Source organism: Glycine max, chromosome 17 (genome assembly GCF_000004515.6).
Source record: "Glycine max cultivar Williams 82 chromosome 17, Glycine_max_v4.0, whole genome shotgun sequence".
Taxonomy (NCBI): Eukaryota; Viridiplantae; Streptophyta; class Magnoliopsida; order Fabales; family Fabaceae; genus Glycine; species Glycine max.
In genome coordinates, this window is record NC_038253.2 from 2628251 (window position 1) to 2643847 (window position 15597).

The 15597-nt window shown below is 34.0% G+C and overlaps 1 protein-coding gene and 1 long non-coding RNA gene across 2 annotated transcripts; one reads left to right on the top strand and one right to left on the bottom strand.

Moving 5' to 3' along the window:
- The first annotated feature begins 227 nt into the window (after nucleotides 1–227).
- On the top strand, nucleotides 228–10062 carry LOC100803230 (galactokinase). Its single transcript, XM_006600322.4, has 14 exons — nucleotides 228–380; nucleotides 481–716; nucleotides 842–1020; nucleotides 1191–1237; nucleotides 5187–5281; nucleotides 5439–5521; nucleotides 6123–6191; nucleotides 6862–7047; nucleotides 7572–7706; nucleotides 7885–8019; nucleotides 8493–8563; nucleotides 9188–9265; nucleotides 9466–9607; nucleotides 9700–10062. Exons 2-14 carry the CDS (start codon nucleotides 554–556, stop codon nucleotides 9808–9810), a joined length of 1494 nt encoding a protein of 497 aa, XP_006600385.1. The 5' UTR covers nucleotides 228–380; nucleotides 481–553; the 3' UTR covers nucleotides 9811–10062.
- Nucleotides 10063–11250: 1188 nt separating this feature from the next.
- LOC102667434 (uncharacterized) lies at nucleotides 11251–12447 on the bottom strand. Its single transcript, XR_418979.4, has 3 exons — nucleotides 12274–12447; nucleotides 12048–12137; nucleotides 11251–11927 (listed from the first exon to the last, which is right to left on the bottom strand). It is a non-coding gene; the product is annotated as an uncharacterized lncRNA (long non-coding RNA).
- Nucleotides 12448–15597: the final 3150 nt, after the last annotated feature.

Consider the following 15597-nt stretch of genomic DNA (forward strand, 5'->3'; position numbering starts at 1 on the left):
TCCGAAATTCAAGAGATTTACTGTATAAGATCGTAACGGATATAGTGCAGTCTTACCTGAAATATGTTGCCTAAGAAGGTAATGCGAGATCTACAATCTCTGTCAATCTCTATCAGGGTTGGCACTTGGCAGTTCCTGATTTGTTAATCAGATATTTTTAAAAAATTAAAATCTCAATGAATCAGTTAAGTAAATAGCAAGAGTAAAAAAAAAAAAAATAGAAAAGAAGGTTTCTATCGAATGAGACGAGTCAGTGCCACGTAATAGCTATCTTGGGTTGTTTCCAAATTCCAAATCTCAATCGTCATCATCATGGTTCGCTATCCAAATAACGTTTTTGTAATGCAAGGACAATCATATCATCAACAGTCCGAATAAAGGTAAACACATTCTCCTTTTTTTAGCTATTATTATTGCTAGTAATCAATAATTACAGAATTAAATGGCATATTATTAAAAACTGTTTTCGTTACGCTTCAGAAATACAACGAGCTGATAGAGGAGACAAGAAAAGAAAGAGAAAGAGTTTGCAGAGTTGAATTCCGAAAGAGGAATGGCGAAGCACGAGGAGCTTCCTATCCCGATTAACAATAACCTAGAACCCGTCTATGGCGGAGGTTCCGCACTCGAAGAAGCTCAGCTTCGTTTCGATAATTTGAAGTCCAAATTCGTCGAAATCTTCGGTCATCATCCTCAAATCTTCGCTCGCTCACCTGGTTCTTCTCTCTCTCTCTCAATTTCTAAATTTTCTATTTCTTTTTCTCTCTTAATTGTTTAGTTTTTATGATAAGAGATTAGAATATTGCGGTGTTTCACGATTATTTTGGTTTCTGCGGTGCAGGAAGAGTGAACTTGATTGGGGAGCACATTGATTATGAAGGTTATTCGGTGCTGCCTATGGCAATTCGGCAAGACACGATCGTGGCGATTCGGAAAAATGAGGCGGAAAAGGTTCTCAAGATAGCTAACGTGAATGGTGAAAAATATTCACTTTGTACTTATCCCGCCGATCCTCTCCAGGTGGATCCTCCAATCCTTTTTTGTTTTAAATACTACTGTATAACAATGAAGACCGTTTTCAGAAATGTGTGTTTAATATTTTTTTCTTTATGATTCATTTTGTCAATAAGATCGTGCTATGTTTTGTTGGTAATTTGATCTGATATTCTTTGGTTGTGTTTTTCATGCAGGAAATCGACTTGAAGAACCACAAATGGGGACATTATTTTATATGTGGGTGAGTTTATTTCATTTTTCTCTTGCCATTACCTTGGTTGTTTTAAGGTTATAATAATTGCAAGCTTAGTTAGATGTATGCGCTTTGTGTTTGTTCTACTTTTTTTAAAAAAAAAAATCAGCAAAATCAATTATACTGTATTAATGAACCGTTACCAGTGGTACCAAACAATACAGTTACATGTATAAATCATCCCCAGGTTAATGGCTATTTATCACACATGCATGACAAAAATACCAATTAACCCAAAATCCCATCTGACTACTTCGCATACAGTGATGTGTTCCCACTTCCCCCTCAGATTAATTGTAATGTGCAATGTATGTTTCAGCCCAAACTGCTATACCCCAGCCAAAGCCTGTCATATATCAAACGTTAGCAAATGAATTATAAGACTTCCCCATCTAGCAGGCACGGCTTCAAATGATTTAAACTTCTGCCTTAACTTGGACTAAGCAACGAACTTAACTTTCTGGACCAGCACTGAAGCATCAAAATCCTCATTTCTAAAAATACATGCATTTCTATTCTTCCAAATACACCACCCACATGCACACCATACCACATACCAGCTTTCTTTCCTCATTCTAGAACCCATCCCACAGGCATGTTACCTCAAATACAACAACAACAACAACGCCTTATCCCACTAGGTGGGGTCGGCTACATGGATCAACTTTCGCCATAATGTTCTATCAAGTACCATACTTCTATCCAAACCATTAATTTCGAGATCCTTTTTTATAACCTCTCTTATAGTCTTTTTGGGTCTTCCTCTGCCTCGAATTGTTTGTCTTCTCTCCATCTGGTCTACTCTCCTCACTACAGAGTCTACCGGTCTTCTCTCTACATGCCCAAACCACCTAAGTCTATTTTCCACCATCTTCTCTACAATAGGCGCTACTCCAACCCTCTCTCTAATAGCTTCGTTTTTAATTTTATCCTGTCGGGTCTTACCACACATCCACCGCAACATCCTCATCTCCGCTACACCTACTTTATTCTCATGTTGGCTCTTGACCGCCCAACATTCTGTTCCGTACAAAATCGCCGGTCTTACCGCAGTCCGATAAAACTTTCCCTTTAGCTTGATCGGTACCTTTGCATCACATAACACCCCCGATGCTTTTCTCCATTTCATCCATCCTGCTTGAATGCGATGATTCACATCCCCTTCAATTTCCCCATCATCCTGTATTACAGACCCAAGATATTTAAACCGTGTGACTTGAGGGATAATATGGTCTCCTATTTTCACCTCTGAGTTAGAAACCCTCCTTCTTTTGTTGAACTTACATTCCATATACTCCGATTTGCTTCTGCTTAGGCGAAAGCCATGTGTTTCTAGAGCTCGTCTCCAAGTTTCCAACCTCTCATTCAACTCCTCCCTCGACTCTCCAAGGAGGACTATGTCATCTGCAAAGAGCATGCATCTCGGCGCTATCTCTTGGATTTGTTCCGTGAGGACATCCAGAATTAAGGTAAAAAGGTAGGGGCTAAGGGTTGACCCTTGATGTAAACCAATTGTGATGGAAAAATCGTCTGACTCTCCACCCTGTGTCCTAACACTAGTCGATACCCTATCATACATATCTTGGATAGCTCGAATATATGCAACCCTAACCCCTTTCTTCTCTAGAGCTTTCCACAAAATCTCTCTAGGCACTCTATCATACGCTTTCTCCAAGTCAATAAAAATCAAGTGCAAGTCTTGTTGGGCCATGCGATATTGCTCCATCACCCGCCGTAATAAATAAATCGCTTCCATGGTCGACCTTCCTGGCATGAAACCAAATTGATTCTCAGTAACTTGAGTCTCCTTTCTTAATCTCCGTTCAATCACTCTTTCCCATAATTTCATGGTATGACTCATGAGCTTGATTCCCCTATAATTTGCACAATTTTGTATATCCCCCTTGTTCTTATAGATTGGCACTAACGTGCTTCTCCTCCATTCCTCCGGCATACGTTTTGACCTCATAATTTCGTTAAAGAGTTCGGTAAGCCACTCAAGACCTCTATCTCCAAGAGTTTTCCACACTTCAATAGGTATGTTGTCTGGCCCCACCGCCTTACCATTACTCATTCTTTTCAACGCTTCCTTTACTTCCTGTTTCTGAATCCGACGATAGTACTTATAGTTCCGGTCCTCTTCTCTTGTGTCTAGACTGCTAGAGTCATATCCATATCCCTCATTAAATAAGTTGTGGAAATACGCCTTCCACCTTTCCTTGATATCTTTTTCATGCACTAAGACTTTGCCTTCTTCATCCTTAACACACTTTACTTGATCCAAATCTCTAGTCTTCCTCTCTCTACCCTTAGCAAGCCTATATATAGATCTTTCTCCGTCCCTGGTTCCTAGAGCTTGGTATAGTCCGTCAAAAGCTTGGGCTCTTGCCTCACTCACCGCCTTTTTTGTTTCATTTCTAGCTATCTTATACTTATCCCAAGTTTCAGAATTTCTACACCTAGACCACTCCTTGAAACACTCCTTTTTTACTCTAACTTTGCTCTGAACATTTTCATTCCACCACCACGATTCTTTACCCCTAGGTCCAAAACCTCTAGATTCACCCAACGTCTCTTTAGCCACTTTAATAATCTCTTGGGACATCTTGTTCCACATATCATTTGCACTTCCTTGTGATTGTCCACACCAACCCTCCCATATCTTTTGTTGGAAGATTCCTTGTTTCTCACCCTTCAAGTGCCACCATTTGATCCTTGGTGCTACCAGAGGACCTCTTCTCTTTGCCCTATCTCTAATTCTTACATCCATAACCAAAACTCTATGTTGGGTAGTCAAGCTCTCTCCCGGGATAACTTTACAGTTCAAGCAATACTTCCTATCAGACTTCCTGATAAGGAAGAAATCTATCTGAGAACATGTCCCTCCACTTTTGTAAGTGATAAGATGTTCCTCTCTTTTCTTAAACCATGTATTGGCTATAGAAAGATCCAAAGCCTCCGAAAACTCCAAGATGGATTTACCCTCCCCATTCATCTCCCCTAGGCCAAAACCCCCATGCACCCCCTCAAAACCTCTAGCCACGCTACCTACATGTCCATTGAGATCCTCTCATAGGAAAACTTTCTCTCCTTGGGGTATATCCTGAAGTACCCCTTCTAGATCCTCCCAAAATTTTACCTTAAAGTGTTCTGCTAACCCAACCTGAGGTGCGTACCCACTAATAACATTAAAGGTGTCCTGTCCCACTACCAATTTTAAGACTATGATACGATCTCCTACTCTTCTTACATCCACGACATCCTTCTTCCACTCCTTGTCCACAATAATCCCTACCCCATTTCTTGATCTGATTTTTCCCGTATACCACAGCTTAAATCCCGAGTTGTCTAATTCTTTCGCTTTTTCACCTGTCCACTTAGTTTCTTGTAGGCACATAAAATTGATCTTCCTCCTCACCATAACATCCACTGTTACCTCAAATGATCAACTGAATTTGCTGGAAGCACTGTTTTCAAATTGAGTCATCCGTAACAAATTTTCCACACAACATCCAGCTTGTGGTGCGAAAAGAGTTGTCAAGAGCAGGATTCTTCTATTTCAAGACAAAAAGGACGCACATAGGCCACATCTTGGAGAATAACATTCCTTTTTCTAAGATTATCATATGTAGGAAGTCTTATAATTCTGCTTAATGAACCTTGGTTAACACTATCGAGATTATACAGATTGTTTGTCATTCGAATTATTACTAATGTGCATACTGGTTACTTTTCAAATTTAAATTATGAAAACGAGTGCTTGCAAGTTATTTTAATGATACATTTACCATTTGTAGTGTGGAATTTTAAATGATCTGCTATATACGAATGAAGGGGCTTATGGATAGATGTGGTGATTTCCTTTTTTGGGTGAACAAGAAAGAGTGTATACCATTGTTGTTCAATTCAGTATTAATTGATATTGTAACTGCTGTAGGTACAAAGGTTTCCATGACTATGCAAAGTTGAAAGGAGTGAATGTTGGTGAACCTGTTGGACTTGAAGTTCTTGTTGATGGAACAGTGCCGACAGGTGTGTTCATTAGTTCATTAGAAATGTGCTGCTAAGGACATGCAAATTTACCTCTAAGTTAATGTTGATCATTATATCTGGTTCTCTATTAGAGATGACAATTTGTCCGTTGATGGCAATAGATTAAAAGGAAAAGAGCAATATTTTTTTTTTGCAGGTTCTGGACTATCAAGCTCTGCAGCGTTTGTCTGCTCATCCACAATTGCTATTATGGCTGCTTTTGATGTGAACTTCCCAAAGGTACGCCTTTTGGACTGGCAAGCACTAGTGTGTGTGTAATAGTTTGTGCTTTGTGGAGCAAATTCTGTTAAGCTCTTGCTGAGCATTGAATGGATAAATTGTTTGCATATATAGCTTGTAAGATTTTTTTTATATTAATTATTCAGAGTTATGATAAGGAGTTATTGCTGGAATTTTATGTGCCATTTAAGTAACAATAGAAAAAAAAAAGTTGAATTTTTTAGAAGTGGAATAATTTAACAGTATATCAAAATTCAATATCAGTTCACCACTGACATGATGGTATTACTGGAATTTCACATATTCACCCTTGGAAGGTCAGATCTAATTCCTAGTTCAAACTATTTGTGGATGTTGAAGTTGATGTTTCATAAATCTCTATGCTTCCATGATTTATTTATTTTAGTGAATTTTGTTATTCTCATTACTCAAACAAGCTAAAATTTATAATTTTGTTTGTAGACATCTAAGATACATCTTTTATTGTACCTTTTAGATGGACAATTTACTACAGTGCTTTTATTGAATGCATCTCTTTTTGAAAAATATTTTATTGTTGTTTATTTTGTTTCTGACACAAATTATCATATATTGTTGACAGAAAGAACTTGCACAAGTTACATGTGATTGTGAACGACATATTGGGACTCAATCTGGTGGGATGGATCAGGTTGTGCACATCTTTTATTACAGACATTTTAAGTTTAATTTTTATGTGAACATGTCCCAACTAGTCAACTACCTATCCAAATATGATCTTTTCCTCCATATCTCCTATGGGATGACACTCATAATTACTATGCTATAGCTTCTTGTTGATTGGCACTGATTGACCAATGTTTATAACTAACATTCAAATTATAATGTCTCAGGTGAACAATTGAACATGTGCATATGGTGTTGTTTAATCCATCAATCAGAACTGAACTGTGTCAAATATATTTTACTATTTGTTACTTGATTTCACTGTACAATTTTTTAAAGTATGAATTTTGAAACACAAGCTCTACATTGTATAAAATATTGATTTTTAAAATGAGTTGTTTTTGGGTAGGAAGTGATGCAAATAGTTTGATTAATTTCCATGATTTAAGGATGATTAATTGTAGGATACCATTGTTGTGGCCACAATTTGAAAATGATAGTCACTCACTGTAGATGTATGTTGCATCATATTGTCCATTGATGCATTATCTGCTTCCAACTGGTTCTCATCAGATTCTTTTTATTAAATTTTTTGTACTGTATATAGGATTTATTATCCAATTTGTGCTTCTCTTCTTCAGATGTTCTGACATTTTACCTGGACTAAAATCTTTTTATTTGGTTTTACTTGGCAGGCAATCTCTGTCATGGCCAAGACTGGGTTTGCAGAACTGATTGATTTCAACCCAATTCGTGCAACAGATGTGCAACTTCCTGCTGGTGGGACTTTTGTGATAGCTCATTCTTTGGCAGAGTCTCAAAAGGCTGTTACTGCTGCCACAAATTATAATAATAGGGTTGTTGAATGCCATTTGGCTTCTGTGAGTACATTTCAACCTAAATAATGTTACTCTTGTACTTACTCCCTAATTACTATTTCTTGAGTGATATATAACCTGTTAGGGTACACATTTATTGAATGAGAATGCGTAAATAGTTTGGTAGTGTCTTTTTTGTTTGTTTGTATGCTGCAAAGAGATGACGGTAGTGTCTTTTTTGTTTGTTTGTTTGCTGCAAAGAGATGACGGTGATTTGAACCAACTTATGACTTCTTGCAAACTACCAAAACCACTTGTCCTACTTCACTTCTAGTGGCATTTTTTTAATTTTTTTCATATACTGTAATCCAATAATTATTTTACCTATTTCTATTATTGAATTGAACAAGAAAAATCTTGTTCATTTAAGATGTTTTTGGTACTTTCATGTTGAATTTAATCATTTTATACACATGTATGTGTGCTTGCATCAAAAGCTAGTTGCTTAGGCAGACCAACAACTTGCAGATCCTTTTGGTTTGTCGATTATATTAATTATCTAAAAACACTGTTGTGAAATTTTCCAGATTGTGCTCGCTATAAAGCTAGGGATGGATCCAAAAGAGGCAATATCAAAAGTGAGCACACTGTCTGATGTTGAAGGGTTATGCGTATCATTTGCTGGTATTTATAACTCATCTGATCCTGTACTTGCTGTAAAGGTAATTGTACCTCGTATGATGTCATCCTTAGAATTAGCCTTGTGTGACACTATCTTTTTATTTGTATTGAGAACATTTCATTTCAATTGATATGGATTTCTTTGAACTTTAATATTCTCTTGTGTTTGTAAAATTCTAAAACCTTTACCCCGTTATAAAAACTTTCCTTTTGGTACAGGAATATTTGAAGGAAGAACCATATACAGCTGAAGAAATTGAAGCAGTTACAGGGGAAAAGCTGACTTCATTTTTGAACAATAATGCAGCTTATTTAGAAGTGTTAAAAGTTGCAAAGCAATACAAGTTGCATCAGGTTATTTCTTTAAGCTTCATTAGCGAAGTTACCGCTATTTGTATAACCATAACAAGATCTGAATATATTATTTATTGTCAGTTTGGTTAAAAAAAAATACATTTTTAAATGGTATTAGTCTTTTCTCTTGTTCTGTACTTCTGTACTAATTAGAAAGCACTACTGGTTTAGTGTTCATATCACTGGATTTTATTTAAGCCCAGCGGTGGAGTTACTTTTATCCCACCTATATAAGCATGTGACAATTGCTGATTGGATAGTTTTAGTACTTAGTATATCCGGACTGCACATTTTGTTATTTAGTTAGAAGGTTTCATGTATGACATACTCCAATTGGGAAATAATTTATAAATTTCTTGTGCTTTTGTATTTCACCATTGCCAATAAGCATATCCATTGGTAAAAAGTATTAACAGGTAATGCATTATCCCTTTTATATGCTGTTATTTAATTTTGACACATTTTGTTTCCAGAGAGCTGCTCATGTGTATTCAGAAGCCAAGAGGGTTCATGCTTTCAAGGATGTCGTATCTTCGAATCTAAGGTGAGTCATTTGGATCTATCTTATGTAGCTATGCATCTGTGTTGTTTGTTTTCAATGTAATTCTCATTAACATTTTCATATTGTTTAAAAGTTAGGAGTTCATAGCTTCTAGAAGAATTGATTGAGTTTTGATAGTGCAAAGGGATAAGAGCCAAATGTTGAAGAGTAATTTTAACCCTAGAAAATTTCAGTTACAGATGAATGGAGTTTGAAACTCTGATTTTACATTTCTATTATCAGGTGCATGCAACCATTCCATTTGCTTTCGCTTGTAGACATTAACTGATAGCAACATGATGCTATGCTACAGTGCTTGTTGTAATATATTGATATTATATGCTTGGTTTATAAGCTTTTCATTTAAATGTGACAGTAAGACATCCAGCAAACCCATTAAAATGTTATTGTTCCATGTCCTACTACTATACAATGTAGCTTGCAGTCTGCAGTATAGAGTTGGTCTTGGTTGTAAATTGGATGAGGACCACTCTGAATTTCTTCCAACGAGTTTTCTTTATTTTCATAAAAAATCCTTGAGGACTAATCCCATAGTTTGCATATATTGTAATTCTTTTGTAAGTAACCTGTAGGTTTCTTTTATGTTAACTACTCAATTATTTTCAGTGACGAGGACATGCTAAAGAAGCTTGGTGACCTTATGAACGAGAGTCATCATAGCTGCAGCGTTTTATATGAATGCAGGTATTGACTTACAGACAACAGTACTCTTAAATTGTATGCATAGTCAATCGTTTGGTTCCCTCTAGAAGGATTGTTTTATAAGGCATGATTTGTCATGTGAGCTTTTTCAACCTTGAAAATAGCAGAATGAAGAATACTTGTAAAATTTAGTTTCCTTGTTCAGCACTTAAAATTGATATATTCTTTATTCATGGAATCAGCTGTCCGGAGTTGGAAGAACTTGTAAATATTTGTCGTAACAATGGTGCTCTTGGGGCAAGGCTTACTGGAGCTGGATGGGGTGGTTGTGCTGTTGCTTTGGTGAAAGAGAGCATAGTTCCACAATTTATCCTTAATTTGAAGGTTTGCTATCATATTATATTTGACATTCCTAATTAATCGTTGGAGATTTGGAGCTAACAAGTTGTCAATGCTGAACTTTACATCCAATGCAGGAATGTTTCTACCAGTCTAGAATAGACAAGGGCGTTATTAAGAAGAACGATCTTGGCCTTTATGTATTTGCTTCCAAGCCATCAAGTGGTGCTGCTATCTTCAAGTTTTAGTGTTCTTTAACCCGCTTCCCTTCTTATGGCTGCGACTTTCTTCCCCTGAGATCTAGACACAGATTAGATGCAATTTCTGATGGAGTAAGATTAAATGGTACCATATTTTCTTTGTTAAATTATTTTAGTTGATACGATGAAAGCAAATAATGATAATATTGCCGAACGGCTTTTAAGTCGCAGCCTTAACCCGCTTCCCTTCTTATGGCTGCGACTTTCTGTAATGGAAAAATAAACTTGTTATCACCAAAACGTTTCAACTTTCTTCTCGAGATAATGAACCTGGAAGTTCACGTAAACGTAAATCTTAAATTACATTTAATATATATATATATATATATATAAATGAAGGGATCCACTTACTCTAATGGTTGGAATAAGTGGATCTATCATGGGAAAAAATTGAAACAAAATTTTGAATTATTTTAATTTATTTAATTTAATTAACAGTAAACTAATTAATTAAGAGAAAAATAAAATTTGATTAGATAAAAAAGTTCATTAAATTAATTATGTCAAAAGATAGTAAGAAAAAAATTATATTAAAATTATCATAATAATTAAAAAGTTTTTCAAAGATTATGATAGATTATAATTTATTTCAAGTAATTCAAAGTTTAAAGTGGTTTAAGGTAAATTGTTTATCCTGTAAGTTAAGCTTAAATTTGTCATTCATACTTTCATGAAAAATATTCATCCCATTAGTTATGTTTTTCTCTTAAATTAAGCATAAGCTTTACTACTTACTTTCATAAAAGAATTACCCCTCGTGTTATATTTTATATATTTTATCATGTAAATTAAGTTAAAATTTTTTAACACTTTTATGAAAAACAATCATCTTCATTTCTTAAATATCATGTGAAAAATTGAAATAAATTTTGAATTGAATTTTATTGTTTTTGTCATTTTATTAAATGTATACTATTTATTTAAGATAAAAATAAGTTTTGATCTAGATAAAAGAAAATAAACATTAAACTAGTTAAGTAAAAAGATCAGTAAGCAGTAGAAAATAATTTTATATTAAATTTTTTTATAAAATAATTTAAAAAAATTCTAAAATTATAAGAGAAAGTAATTTTTTCCAAGTATTTTAATTTTTTTAAAGTAAATTGTCAATTATATAAGTTAAAATAATAAATAAGAAATAAATAGTGATGATTAATTTAGCACAGAGAAGATAATAATGATTACACATAAATAAGTCAAAAGATTTATCTTGATTTTTTCATTTAATCACAAATAAATATAAATAATTACAACTAAAGTTAAATATGATGTAAAAGTCATATTCATAAAATATGAGTTTAATTTCTATGCCCTAAGATGTAAAAAGAGTTTTATATTATCATCAAATTATAAATTATCATTTAAATTATTTTAAAACAATTATTTTAGTGAAATGTTTTACCTTTCCGTTCATGATTTATCCTTTCAGTTCATGGTTTTTTTCCTCATAAAATAGTAGGTGACAGTTATAGATAATGTCCCACATTATGCAGAGTAATATATTTTCAATATATAAAATAAATTTTACTTAATTTTTTTAATACTTTTCACCTCTGGCTCTGGTGATCTATATAGTGATAGGATTTTATACTGCTGCCTCTGGTGATAAAATGTATACTATATGGATAAATTAACAATATATTGTCATTTTATCAAACATGCAATTCTTTTCAAACAAACCAATGTGTGATCTGTTTTCAAGCGTAAAAATAGTTATATGTATAACTGCAAAATATATATTTGAATTGCAATGGGAAGGTGTTGCTTATGCAATCTCTTCTTTCCTACAGCTTTAACATGATTTATTTTATATCTAAAAATTCAATCAGAATCCTAAATCACTTCATCAAAGGAATACAAGCAAGCACCGCACCTGTCAAAATGTTAGTTAAAATAAGAAATAGTGAATACTCTTATTCCATTTTTGGAATACAACTTGATCTGAATAATCAATCGGAATCAAAATAATCGTAAAACTTCATCTACATACTCAAAGTGAGTTTTCCAATATATCGGGGAAAAAAGTGAGCTTTCCAATTCTAACAAATTTCAAGCTTCAACGGCTCCCAAGTTCAACAGCAAAGTGATGATCTTCAGAAGCAGAACTGAAATGAGAGCATTAAAGTCAGTGCAAGTTCTAATCTGCCAGCGATAAAGACTTTTTCTTCATATAAAGTTTATAGTTTATGATGGAAATATATAAATAATAAAAACAAAGATCCTACAAACATATCCTTCAGTCATAAGGGTTGCCACGAGCATGTCATGAATTAATCAGTTTAAAGACCTTCGCAATAGGGCCAGGTACTCTGAGCCTGCACAAATAGCATTTTTACTAATTGAACAGAAATAAAAATAATAATAATTGTCAATGAAACTGTTATGCTTCAGTTGACATTGGATGCAGCAAGATGCTATTTATTTGATTTGCTCAAAGACTTAGATAACCACCTTCAAACTATTATTTGCTTCAAAGGTCTCCTACTCGGATTGGATAAGCCTTCATATTTAGTGGCTGGTATAATAGGCTAACCGGATCTAGAGAATTTAGCAAATTTAAATTAATAAGGAGAAAGACAAATTTTATCTTCTGGCATAGAGATAGAGATAACACCTAATATAAAAAATTATCTATTATTGGAGGAAAGATATGATAACATTATATTTTTTCTATTTATATTATTTTTAAAGGAAAATTTAGATCAAAACATCTAGTTTCACTTCTGTAAAACGGGATGATCAAGATTGAGGTAATTTAATTTCATTCCAATTTATCCATTAATACTAGTTCATCTTTGTACCGTTAACTTAATGTTAGAGTATTTTCACAGGTGTATTCTACCACAATTCATAGAGGAGTTCACTGAAAAATGATGCTGTGAGAAAATTCTGTGAACAAAAGTACGACATAGTTGAATCCTCAAGCCTTAAGCATCCATGCTAATATGTAATACCAGTACCTTTTTGCAAACTTGCATTTAGAAAATGAATAAATTAGACTGGAGCTCAAATATTGATTTTCTATCTAAAAAATTGTGTCAAGGTTAGAAAGCAATATTAGAATTTTAACTTCCAAACTTCAGGTATTACTTTTGTTTTGCTGTATGCTTGCCAACTATGCACACGATATCAACATTTGTAAGTCTTTTTACTCTTTTACCATTTTTGCCTTAAAAAGAACAGAGCTAAAATTAATAAAAAGTGATCATATTATAATCACATTGTTAAGTTTCAAACCTGAAGAAATCATATAACCTATTGATATGAACCCTCATGGCATAAGGGCTGACTTAGGATCGTCTAGGATTAAACCTTGATGGAAAATGCGAAAATTGATTAAGGAAAGGATGGAAAATAAGGTGGTTAATTTCGTGGGTCTTAATAAGGTGGTTCTTGGCATAAAATGGATGAATGGGATGGTAAAATGTAGGTTAAGTGGTGGCTGGACAGAAATATAGAAATGACAATAACTGAAGCTACAGGGCTCCAAATGAGGTGATTCCAAAACGAGGTGAAAGGTCTCGTTTTGAAAGTCAATTTAGGCTCAAGAATCACTTAATTTGAGTGCGTAAAATGGGAGTTATGACCACGAGATAATTCTGGGCAGAGGTGGATTTTCTGGAATTGTGGTTTGAAAGAACAAGGGTGAAGATGAAAGGAAGGAAATAATCACTCTTTCCAGCGAGGGCAACACACAAAGGTTGTGAAAGTCCTTTGATACAGCCAGGGTGTTCTTGAATCACTCAAGAATTTAGGAGAATCACTCTCACTAAGATAAAAGAGATAAACTCTAATTTTCTGAATAAAACTCAACTTGTGTTTATTGATAAAATGGTTCAGCTTATATAGAAGCTTTACAGCAGATTTTAGTAATGACCCACTAACCTAGAATTAAAATAACTTAATGCCATTAACCTAGGGAATTAAAAAAAACTTAATGGCTGAGTCTAACTGAAATTGTGGCAACCAAAAGTCACCCCCAACAGCCAACAAGTCAGCCACCATTTGGTCTCCCAAAAGGCTGATGCCTAGGTTGCCAATTGGGCCCTTATTACAACTTGAACTAAACCTAACTAAAGCCCTTTTAGTTGATTAACCCAAAACATATTTTTGGTCAGCCAACTTTACAAGGATTGTGCCATTATTTAGACAAACTAAACACTCTAAAATTGAGATAAAGTGGTGTCATTTAGTCCTCCTCCATTTGGGCCATGATACAACTCACAACCTTGAACTTTTCTCCTTGAAACTTGGGCTTGTATTCAAATAGTATGGACAACACTTGTTGAAAAGCTTCCTTGACTTTCCTTGCTCTAACCCTTGTCATAGGTCCTCCAAATCCTTCAAGTGGATCCTTGCCCTTGCTCTTGAACATGTCCTCATCACCTATTCTTTTCCCTTTCGAGTTTACTTGTTTATGAGATGAAGCCATGAAGGCGAACATGTTACGGAAAGATTACCATATAATACAAATTTCATTCTAAAAAAAAAGTAAAAAGGTTTGGCATAGAGATAATTAAAATGATTCTGATTAGCCCAGGAAAGAACCTTCCTTAATTATCATCAAATCAAAGTGGAAGTTATAAATTGCCACGAAAAGGTTATAAAATTATCTGATGGTTCAGACTAAATTATTTCACTTGAGTTTAAACTACGGTCGTCGAATCACTTCCTCCAAAAAGATAAGAGTTGTTTATGTTAGGGCCTGCCAAACCTTGAAATATCAGAACCCACGTGCTTTTGTAGCTTAGTTATTAGATGTGGGTTCAAACTGCACGTGGTTGTGCAAAAGCCCCTATCACGACCTATTCAATTGATTATTAACGATAAACGTCAAAATTATTAAATCTTTGCATATAATATCCCAGAAAAATCTTGGCATTTAGTAATAATGTGATTTTGGTTCTTTCATATTTCAGTTCTTGGTGACAGAGATATCATTCACGGGAAGAGAAAATTCAAAACACACACACAAGCAATGCTTCAGAATAGATTTTATTTATTTATTATGTTTCTAAGGCAAGAGAGGAAAAATTCGCCAACTAAGCGATTCAGCTCATCAACTATTAATTTTCTTCACATTGTTCTCACTTTATATTTTTTTTATTTGCTTGAATTTTATTTATACATGGGGCCTGGCAAAGGACCCTGTACATCTTGCTAAATCGGTGAATTGCTTATATTAATTAATGTTTTTTATTCTGCAAGCCAATCTTATAAAGGGACAGAGTTTATTGTTGTTCAAAGGTCCACTTTAAAGAGGTCTTTAGTAGGTAATTGTAAATGTCATTACTGTTGATCCTTTAAAAATACATAGTTGATTTAAGCTTTTCTGAAAAAAGAACAGGGGCAACTACAGCTACAAATCAATCAATCATTATTCATCACTCTTGCTTTTAAAATAAAACAATATGAATGTGTAAAAGTTCATATTTTCTTTTGATACCTAAACTTTTAGAATGGGATGACCGACGGTGCCTAAATTGTCTAAGATAAAAAAAAAAAAGCCTGCAAACTTAAAATATTTAGGTAGTTTCATTTCTCTGTTTATACTGTCTCACTAGCAACTTATAATTTCAATTTCTATTACTATCCTATCCTAAAAAAATTCTTTTGATAGGAATCCTAAAAAAATTCTTATTAAACTTTAATTAAGTATATACTCTTGCAAGTTATAATTATAATTTTTTAAATTAACCTTTTTTTTAAATATTGAATAAAGTTAAAATTAAACATTTTTTACTGGAGTTAAAATTAAACATAACTACTATAAAA